This window comes from Colobus angolensis, unplaced genomic scaffold, assembly GCF_000951035.1.
Source record: "Colobus angolensis palliatus isolate OR3802 unplaced genomic scaffold, Cang.pa_1.0 Scaffold14, whole genome shotgun sequence".
Taxonomy (NCBI): Eukaryota; Metazoa; Chordata; class Mammalia; order Primates; family Cercopithecidae; genus Colobus; species Colobus angolensis.
The window spans coordinates 6,043,333-6,054,473 of record NW_012114488.1 but is presented as its reverse complement, the minus strand read 5'-3'; the positions used below and the strand labels follow the sequence as shown (position 1 = coordinate 6,054,473).

At 47.6% G+C, this 11,141-nt stretch overlaps 1 protein-coding gene and 1 pseudogene across 1 annotated transcript; one reads left to right on the top strand and one right to left on the bottom strand.

Annotated features, from left to right (window-relative positions):
* Nucleotides 1-5,843, bottom strand: part of LOC105506800 — a 74,834-nt pseudogene extending 68,991 nt beyond the window's left edge.
* An 830-nt stretch (nucleotides 5,844-6,673) lies between these two features.
* On the top strand, nucleotides 6,674-8,831 carry LOC105506799 (protein FAM90A1-like). The gene is made up of 4 exons (XM_011935084.1): nucleotides 6,674-6,770; nucleotides 7,219-7,453; nucleotides 7,913-8,021; nucleotides 8,667-8,831. Exons 1-4 carry the CDS (start codon nucleotides 6,674-6,676, stop codon nucleotides 8,829-8,831), a joined length of 606 nt encoding a protein of 201 aa, XP_011790474.1.
* Nucleotides 8,832-11,141: the final 2,310 nt, after the last annotated feature.

Below are 11,141 nucleotides of genomic sequence, written 5' to 3'. Positions count from 1 at the left end.
TGGAATCTCACTCTGTTGCCCAGGCTGGAGTGCAGTGGTGCAATCTCGGCTCACTGCAACCTCTGCCTCCTGGGTTTAAGTGATTCTCCTGCCTCAGCCTCCCAAGTAGCTGGGACTACAGGTGCTCACCACTACGTCCAGCTAATTCTTTGTATTTTTAGTAGAGACAGCGTTTCACCATGTTGGCTAGGCTGGTCTTGAACTCCTGGCCTCTTGATTTGCCCCCTTCAGCCTCCCAATGTGCTGGGATTACAGACATGAGCCACTGTACCCAGTCAGTAAGTTTCATTTGTGTGTATTGTCCTGTGATTAACGGAACAGTGAATAATGATTGTGAATTGTTGGGATTGTCTTACTAGCCTCATTTGGCAAATTTTGATTATCCCTTGTTCATTATACACATTCCACCTTTCTTTATTAAAGGAAAAACTACTCTTGATATAAAAATGTTTATTTTTTGCTAATAATGAGTTGGTATTAATTCCTAAGTACATAAATTTTACCATAGAATATCATCTCGTGAGTTCTTTGCATTTGTTGCCTTTATTCTTTATTATTTCTGTCTATTATTTGGATCATTCACTTTGAATGAAGGAGAGAGGACTGTGATAGGACAATATGTTGTAACCAATCTGAGGGAGGAAGCATTCAATCTCTCAGTCACATATGATAGTGTTGGGCTTTTCATCGATGCCTTTCTTATTGTAGTAGATAGCATTGCACCATTATGATATGATAGTTTATATATTGTATTTTAGAGTATTACAGTCTTACCAGTCAGTGTCACATGATTCAGTTCCCTACCAGCCAATAGACAAACCAATCACATACTCCTGTAGGAATAAAGGAACATCCTCGGCCGGGTGCGGTGGATCACGCCTGTAATCCCAGCACTTAGGGTGGCCGAGGCCGGTGAATCACGAGGTCGGGAGATCGAGCATCCTGGCTAACACGGTGAAACCCCGTCTCTACTAAAATTACAAAAAATTAGCCATGCGTGGTGGTGGGTGCCAGTAGTCCCAGCTTCTAGAGAGGCTGAGGCAGGAGAATAGTGTAAACCCGAGAGGCGGAGCTTGCAGTGAGCCAAAATCACACCACTGCACTCCAGGAAGGGTGACAGAGTGAGATTCTGTCTCAAAAAAATAAAAGGAACATCCTCACCTTTCTAAAGCTATACCCCTCTCTGCTCCTAAATTAATCCCTGTTTGGGCCTGTGGGAGCTTACAACCATCCTCCTATATGTAATTAATAACTGATGTCTGACTTATCTGTTTAGTAATAGATGTTACATGTTTAACGGTGCCAGTAAATGCAGGGTGCTCATTCCTTCCTCACCAGTGGGGTGCATGAGACGCTATTGAAATAATTGGCAACACAAATGGAATGGACCAGCCCTCATGAAGGACACCTGCTCAACGTGACCTACCTGCTGTCGGCTGACAGTGCCGTGACACATTAGCAGCTGCCTGAGTCAGAACTGTGAGTTGACGATGGGCCTTCCCTTTGGTCTACACAACATTTTGTGGTCTTCAGGTGTTGTCATCTTCCACACTAAACTCCTCTTATCTCCTAGACATGAATGTTTACTTGCACCCCAGCATGACATTTGTCCTGTGCTTAGCAGGCAGTTTTGAGGCCCTGGCTTATTAATGCACAAAAGCGCAGCACATAAGCCGACACTTAAGTCCTAATTAGCAAGGATCAGGCTGTATCTCTGTAATCCCCGCATCTACTCTGGTCACCATCTCTGTATGCTTAGGGCAGCCATGTGAACATTATTAATTATTGTACACTCCAAGACAATAGTTATTACGTAGGCAGAAGTAGTGGCCTTGTTTGTTTCTTGTGCTGCCGCTCCCCTTGCCGCTGTCCCCTACACCCTCCTGACGAGGTGTACATCTATGGTGCCTCATGGTTCAGTCACTGATGAGTAAAGATAATGGGAAGAAAGAGTTTGATATTAACCCCTATCAAAGCATATGAAGAAGAGTCTCAGCTGCTTTCATTGAAAAATTCCTAGCGAGTGTGTGGGCTTTTCTTATCACTGCTGCTTATCAGCATGCCAAAAGTCGAATCTTTGGACTGCAAGTCTTGCCGGCCTTAGACATAATGCCCTTACTACACGTGGAGCTAACCCCAGGAAGATGGAGTGACAGTTTCTGGAGGATTAGGTGGTCTTCTCTAATGTGGCTTGATGGGCTCCTGAACTCTTTCCTGTAACCATGCAGAGAGTCTACACTGCCAGCAATCATGTGCCTCAACTCTGTAGATGTAGAAGAAACTCAAAATATTCTGAAACAGTTTCCATTGAAAGGAAAGAGAAAGGCAGTTAGGTGCCATGCTCCGTTCAAGAGAACTAGTAGATGGCTCACAAGAACACTCTGTCGTTACTGTCTGTGCTTCTGTCACAACAAATATCCTGATCCTTCAATTTTAAGGGTGCAGGACCATTTTCCTCCCTTTCTTACTGGTAGTTCTCAAGATAACTGTATGATATGCTAGGAAGGCAATATCCTGATAATCAGGCGACATTGGTCAGAACAGCCCAGGCTCTGTTAGAGTCCCTGCTCGAAACAGAATGGCCTTTAATGCTTGTGTCTAGCAAACCACATCATGGGCTGCTTTCCGGGGTCCCTCAGTTGTAGTGCAAGTGAAGCGTTTACAGTCAAAACTCCATCCAACTGCTCTGGGTAGCCTTACTGATCTTGTGGTAGCAGTTCATATTGAATCCTAGACTTCTGTTGTCTTTTGTTTGCTATTTTTAAGTAATGATTTCACTTCATGGAATTTATGTATGAATGTGTTTGGTCTCATTGTACTCAGAAAAGTTGGTAGCCATTGCACAGTGAACCCGCTTCATAATTGGTGAAAACATCTATGCCCTCCTTGTGCCACAGCAAGGAGGTTAATTCAGCAAAACATAAACTTCATGGGAGTAAAACCCTGTAGCACAATTATTACCATGTGGGAGGCCTTTAGCAATGGTGATGCTGATTTGAAGAACTCTGAAGGAAGAAATTTACACAAATGGGTTGGGCATATGGGAGTCCCTCCTAACTTAAAGCAATCCTTACTCCCCTCTGTCTAAAAAGAGTGGCAAGGCCATGCACGGTGGCTCAGGCCTGTAATCCGAGTATTCTGGGAGGCTGAGGTGGGCAGATCACAAGGTCAGGGGTTCAAGACCAGCCTGACCAACATGGGGAAGCCACATCTCTACTAAAACTACAAAAATTAGCCAGGCATGGTCGTGGGCACCTGTAATCCCAGCCACTTGGGAGGCTGATGCAGGAGAATTGCTTGAACCTGGGAGGCGAAGGTTGAAGTGAGTCAAGATCATGCTACTGCACTCCAGTCTGGGTGACAGGGCAAGACTCCGTCTCAGGGAAAAAAAAAAAGTGGATAAGAACTGAAACAGGTTTAAAATTTCACCTAATTGGAAATGCAAAGTTTACAAAAATAATATTTAAAATAAAATGCTAAATGAGGGCTCATTGAATTTTATGCCTTCACAAAGTAGGTTGTGAATTACCTTCCACATCTGTTGAAAGCCACCAAAGTTCGGCAGCCTCTGTGTCTGAAATTCACATGTGGCTCAAATAAGAATAGTATCTAGGGATACCCCAAAGTTTAAATATAGTATCCCCTGCGATATTATGAGTAATTACTGTACATAGAACAGGTTGTCTTCCTTTATATCTGAAAATAATATTATCTTGCCTACATTCTCCAAAACGCATCGCTCTGCAGTATCCTATAGTGGACATAGGTTTCCAGACCAATGAGCACTAAAAGTAAGTGTGTGCCACTCACCTATGTTCTTATCAAAATGGAAATCCCCAAATCCCACCAGTTAGAATAACATGACAGAATGTCAGATTTTTGGAATATACAGGATTTCTGTAAGGTTATTAGGTATTGACTTCATTTTTAAAATAGATATCAATGTATTTAGATTACCTATTTCTCCTGTGTTTTAGTATTAATAGATTGTGTCTTTTAATTCATCCAGTTGGTCTAAGTTACCACGTTTATGGGTTATGGAGATTGTAATATTCTTTATTATTTATCATCCATGGGCTCTCTAATACAAAGGCCTGTTTTAATTCTTCTATTATTAGGTTGGTGCCAAAGTAATTGTGGTTTTGGACTGTGAATTTTAAATTTTTATAATTAGGCTGCAACACATCTTTATTAATCAAAATAGAACCCATTACAATGGACTGGGCACAGTGGCTCAAGCCTGTAATCCCAGCACTTTGGGAGGCTGAGGCGGGTGAATCAGGAGGTCAGGAGTTTGAGACCAGCCTGACCAACGTGGTGAGATCCCATCTCTACTAAAAATACAAAAAGTAGCCGAGTGTGGTAGCATGTGGCCACTTGGACCACGTGAGAAAATGCCCCCAATGTGCTGCTTCAGCATTCTGACTCCTGCCTATCTCTTCCCGTCCAAGGAACATGGACCCTAATTTATGCAGGTGCAGATGACAAAGGGCAGAATGAGGGGACGTGGCACCAAAGTTCCCCGACAAGAGAGTTGCACAGAAAGTCCGCTGGATCTTCACAAATCCAGAGAAATGGCAACGGGACCCAAGGAAATAGAGTCCCACCGGTGTCCTGGAGACTCTTCAGGCATAATGTCTGGAGCCGCAGGACGAGCTGAAAAAGGAGCCAGGCACCGAAGGACAAAGCGGTGTTGACTTTCTTCATCTGGGTTTCCCAGTGCAGTCCAATTCACGGTGGTTTCCAAGGGCCTCCTGGAGGAGAAAACCCATGAGAGTGTGGTCAGGGTTTTCTGCTGACACACTTACCGTGGGGAAGAAGGAGAAGCTCTGAAGATGGATAACAGCCGAGATTGCATGTCAAGGTGCACCTCCTTGATGACACTGAGGCCTACGTTGAAATACGGTAAATATGGTACAATTACACTGTGTCTATTTTAGCACCTTATTTGAAAAAAAAAAAAAAGATGTAAAACAAGACAGGGATACATGCACCAGTGCTACATACCTGATGGGAAGCATCTATTCTTCAAAGCTTGCAGCTGTACACGTAGGTTTTAGAATGTCTGTCTGTTGGGGTATGCGTGTTTCCTAAACAAAGGAATGAACACACAAGACAACACAGGACAAGACATACATGGCGGCCGCCCCGAACGGCACACTCTACTTTATTTTATCCAGCCGTTTGTGGAATGTTGCCAAGTCACGGGACATGTGTTGCTTCTCTGACCTTTCCTTGACTCTCAAGGTCAGTAAACATTGACCAGTTCCTAGAGCCCACTCTTTACAGCTGGCTCCTTTGTCCTTCCTGTTTGCAGAGAAAGAATGTCGTGCTTTGTTTCTAGAGCAGGGCTTATCAGGAACATCTGGTTTTCGAGCACGCTGTCCTCTACATCTGTCCATAGTGAACATTGTCTTAGAGTGGGCTGGGCAAATAGACCTTTCCGGGTCTTGTAATTGGATTAAGTTGATTAGGATAGGGTCCGTTTCCCATCAGGAGTCCAGAGGCCGGATAAAAGGCAGCCTGGAAAGCAAAGGTCCCTCTCCGCCCCCGCCTCCGGCTTCCTGAAGGCTGCATCGCTTCCAACAGGGCTGCTCCAGCATCTGCCCATCTGAGCGCCAGCGCACCTGTTCATCTGAGCGCCAGCCGAGGAAAGAAAGTAGACCTGTAATTTCAGGTTAGTTTCCCTGATTGACTGTTTGTTTCATGTAATCCCTGAGGGGTCGGGGGGAAAGAGACAAAGGAGACTGAAAGAAACAGATCACAATGGGGCTCGGTGGTGGGGTACGATGTGTTCTCCTTACCGGTAATTCTTGGAACAGGAAGTGAGAAAGCATTTCCATCTCCGTGGCTGGGATAAGAGCCAGATGGAAATGCAAAAAGAAATTTACTCCAGCATGCTGAATTGGTGGGTAAATGGAAAAAGAACTCTGGAAAAGGGGTGGTTTGCCCTTTAGCCATGTAAGAAATTCCTACGCCACTTGTTCAGCCTTTGTTTAGATGAATTCGTATGGCATGTGTAAAATACCAGAAAAATAAATAAAGAGGGGCTGGAGCGAAAGCCAAAAAGACAGAGCAGGAAAGACCATCACCTGCTAGTGTGCTAGAGAGGGAGATAACTTCTCTCGATGAATTTGTGTTTGGAAGTTGCCTAGTGAAACGGCAAGAGTAGTGATTCAAGTTCTGATAGGAAGCACCCCTTATCCCTGACTTCAAGCAGACCTGCCGAGGGGTGACATAGGCCGTGCCCTGTAGCTTCGATTCTTTTGTCCCTCAGAGGAGAGAGAATAATTGTGTCTTCTACTGGAGTGAATGGTGATAGACCCAAGTGCAGTCTCCAGAATCAGTTGTTTGGTTGGGGTTGAAATCTCAACTCCACATACCTAGGCTGTGGGCCGTGTGGCAGGTGAGGTTTACTCTTGTAGCAGGTAGTCACGGCAGAGGAACATACAATATCTGAGGATGCACACACCACATTGTGATCCACAGATTTGACCGACGAGTGGTGAGGTCTCCTCACGACCACACCGTCAAGGAATTAGCTGAGGGTTTCTTGTGGGTGTGTGAATATCCAATGTGCTTAACCATCGCTTTGTGTGTGTTTGTGTGCGATTCAGGTGACCCAACCATCAACCCCTGAAAAAGGCGGCCATAAAACGCCCAGGAGACGAAGATGATGGCACGTCATGACCCCAAAAGTGGGGCAAACAGACTCGTGAGAGCCCAGACCCTTCAGAAGAAGCAGAGGGCCCCAGTTGGGCCAAGGGTACGTCTAGCCCTGGAATCTTTTGGGTATCGAGGGGGGAGGAGGGGGCAGGTGTCACACGGTCCTCAGAGACTGGGTTGGATTCCAAAGAGTTCTGCCACCGCCACCCGGGTTGCTTTCCCCATCCAAGGTGGGCCTGGCTTGGGACCTCCTCCCCAGCCCAATAGGTCCCTTGAGAGACTCTTGGGAGCAACCTCCCTTTCCACTCAGAATCCTGTGTAGCCAGGTTGGACTGTGTTGTTGACATCGGGTTCACGATTGGCCCTGCTAGAACCCTGAGTCCTTCCTTTGAGAGTGCCTCCGTCACATGGGCTTTGGGAGGGAACATCATAACCGAGCCCTCCCGCCACTTAAGGGCCCCCATGCCAGTGTCCCCTCTTTGGAATCCTCATTCAGTTCTGAATTGACAATCAGTCTCAATGTTGACATTGGATCGCTGCCTGAGGCTTCAGCTCCTTCACTGACATCACTTCCTTTCCACCCACAGGTCAAGTGCAAAAACTGCTTGGCCTTTGGCCACACGGACAGAAACACCATGTGCCCCATGAAGTGCTGGAAAGAAGCCCTGATTCCCCAGAACTTCGGGAAGAAGGAAGGGAAGGAAAACCTGAAACCACTGAAGCCCCAGGTTCAAGGGAACCCAGGGCCCTTGAACAAGGAAAAGGGAGAGAAGGAAGAGAGACCAAGGTGAGCAGTGGGAGGGGTTTTCACCACCCTCAGGGTACTGCCACCTAAGGACATGGTGTCTCTGCATCCACACACCTCGTGCTTCTCCGTCTCCGAGTCAGGGAAAGAACACTGCAGAAAAAGAGACCAGAGCTCTGTGTCCTGCCTGGTTCCCCACCCAGGAGCTCCTTTGGCTCTGGGACACTCAGGGATGGGGGAGAGCTGGGGGCGCTTCGTGCAGGTTCCCCATGACAGGGGAAAAAGCAACGGAATCCAAATGACAGTCCTTACTTGGGAAGCCTAGAGGGCCACCGGGAGGATGGGAAGGTTGGCACATGAGGGAAGGTGCAGAGGAGGAAAGGGCACAAAAGTTCCATTTATGTATCACAAAACACAGAACGGGACTGGGCCCCAGACAGGGTTCTCCCTGTCTCCTGGGGAGAACCGCGGAGCAGGGCCTGAACTTTTCCTCTTCTGCAGGCAACAAGACCCGCAGAGGAAGGCTCTCCTCCAGATCTTTTCCGGGAAACCTCCGGAGCAGCCGCTGCCAAATAGAAAAGAATCCACGGAATCTGGTGATTATCTGAGGGTGAGTGTCACCCTGGGCCCCTGGTCTTTTTCTCCTCTAGGTCACCCTGGTTGATTTCCTTTCAGGTTCCCGTGTGTGTGAGGGGATCGGGGAACCCCTCTTCCCCGCCTTCTTGGGGTCAGGGACTCCACGATCCTTCCAGGTCCATTTGATTCCAGGTGAAGGCATCTAAAGATGCCATATTTTCTGTTGCTTTCTTTCTGTGCAATGATGGCAAGCATGCCAACAACATCTTCCTAGCGGCCTGAGGAAATTAGTCCCTCGGGGGCCCCAAACGTGGAGGAGGCTAACCCCAGGAACGTGCATGTTTTCAGAAAACATGTCCTGGGAACCCTTGAGCCACCAACCTGCCATCAGAAGGGCATTAGTCCGTCCCACTTCATGGAAGGCTGAGTGGAGGCTCTTTGATCCAGTTAATGCCCAAGACACAGTCTTTAGAAAAATGTTATTCTTAGATCATAGTTCAAGAGTGCATTTTTCATGGGTCTTGTCCCGATCAGCACTCACGTTGAGGATCTCTCCCTATTTCCAAGGACCGCCTGTCCATACCGTATTAAGAATTTCCAGCTGTCTTCGCATGCGGTTGATTTCCATGTTGGCTCGATGCTGAGGAACTTCTAACGTATGTGGTCTCCTTTCTTTCAGGTTGCAACCAGGCCAATGCCAGTCCCCACAAGCAATAAGAGGCCACGCGTAGACCCTGCCCTCACTGATGGCTCAGCTACCAAAATATCTGACACGGTATCCGTCTTGGCTTCACTGACAGCTCCCTCATTCCCCTCTCCTGAGAAGCCGGGAGTCTTCCTGTGAAGCATTCTGCGCAAAACGTTCTTGGGGTGTTTCCACAGACTTGAAAATTGGGCTCTGGAATGCCACTGGAAATAGGTGTGTTTAATTGGTTTTGAAGTGAATAAAATTCTCAAAAAGATGATGTACTCTCTTTTGACTTTCATTCTGTGTTTGTGTGGAACTGATTTTCCAAGGGCTTGAAAATTTCTTGTTGTTACCAATCCAAGTCATTATGTCTCCAAAACAGTGTTGATTGAGGTGACCACAGGACTTGGCAGGACCTTTGACTTCTTAAGCATCCACAGGCACAAGAGAACCTCAGCCCTACTCTACCAACACGAACCTAGTCATATTCCGCCAAGTGAATCTCACGCACGCTAACACGGGGGGAGCTTTGCTTGCACCACGAGTCCCTGTTTGGCTCACCACCATGCCACGCATGGGGTTCAAACTGTGACGGTCCCCATGAAGTGGTTTTCGGCTGTGCGTATGAACGATGCACAGTTTCATTCGCCAAGTAGAACCCAGTAAAGCTGAAGCAAACTCCCAGATTTGGTATGTACTTCAGAGGTAGAATATTCATCCCGTCTTCTTTCCGGATGCCTGAGCACCGGGCCTTTCCATGCTTCTTCCCCTGATCCTAAGAGTAGCTGAGGTCGAGACTCACTGAAAACTCCAGGCAAAGATATCCCATCATGCACAGGCTATCTCCATTCTCTGACCTGGGAACAACTTTGACCAGGATTCCACATCTAGGAGGCCTCGGAACTGAGTAGGAATTTCGGAGCAATGCCACATGGCTGCTCCCTTTCCGCCACCGTTGAGGGTCGTTACCTTGATTATCCAGATCACCTAGAAAGTATCAGTATCCAGAGTCAACAAGATCAACTCTCTGCTCCTCTGACAGCAAAAAGAGCATAACCAAAATGAACCAAAGAGCGTGGCAGGAAACGATGTGACAGGAAAGCTCAGAGAACAGTGGCAGAGGGATGTAAGCAGGCGTTCCCACCTGGATCATGAATAATTAATGAGGCGCAAATCCAAGGAGAATCGAGTTTCAGCAGGTGCAACTCATCCAACGGGAGATCGCCGGAGGGCCAACAAGATTAAGCAACTGAGAGTCGGATGTAGTGTCAAGTGGGATGCGACTGGTTCCAAAGCTCTAGAAGACCATGGGGTCACTTGGACCACGTGAGAAAATGCCCCCAATGTGCTGGTTCAGCATTCTGACTCCTGCCTATCTCTTCCCGTCCAAGGAACATGGACCCTAACTTGTGCAGGTGCAGATGACGAAGGGCAGAATGAGGGGACGTGGCACCAAAGTTCCCCGACAAGAGAGTTCCACAGAAAGTCCGCTGGATCTTCGCAAATCCAGAGAAATGGCAACGGGACCCAAGGAAATAGAGTCCCACCGGTGTCCTGGAGACTCTTCAGGCATAATGTCTGGAGCCGCAGGACGAGCTGCAAAAGGAGCCAGGCACCGAAGGACAAAGCGGTGTTGACTTTCTTCATCTGGGTTTCCCAGTGCAGTCCAATTCATGGTGGTTTCCAAGGGCCTCCTGGAGGAGAAAACACGTGAGGGTGTGGTCAGGGTTTTCTGCTGACACACTTACCGTGGGGAAGAAGGAGAAGCTCTGAAGATGGATAACGGCCGAGATTGCATGTCAAGGTGAACCTCCTTGATGGTACTGCGGCCTACCTTGAAATAGACTAAATATGGTCCAATTACACTGTGTCTATTTTAGCACCTTATTTGAAAAAAAAAAAAGATGTAAAACAAGACAGGGATACATGCACCAGTGCTACATACCTGACGGGAAACATCTATTCTTCAAAGCTTGCAGCTATACATGTAGGTTCTAGAATGTCTGTCCATAGTGAATATCGTCTTAGAGTGGGCTGGGCAAATAGACCTTTCCAGGTGCATGTAATTGGAGTAAGTTGATTAGGTTAGGGTCCATTTCCGGTCAGGGGTCCAGAGGCAGTATAAAAGGCAGCCTGGAAAGCAGAGGTCCCTCTCCGCCCCTACCTTCAGCTTCCTGAAGGCTGCATCGCTTCCAGCAGGGCTGCTCCAGCACCTGCCCATCTGAGCGCCAGTGTGCCTGTCCATCTGAGTGCCAGCCAAGGAAAGAAAGCAGACCTGTAATTTCAGGCTGCCATGATCACCCCATTCTCTTCCTTCTGGGGTCCCTAGGAAGCTCCCAGGACCGAATGATCCCCACAAAGCACAGTGGCCAGGATGGGAGGGCTGGAGGTCAACTCCCCCACACCTCTACCACAACAACCAAGAGGCCCCATGGAGGTTGGCCCTGAGCTGTGGGTCCCTGTGGG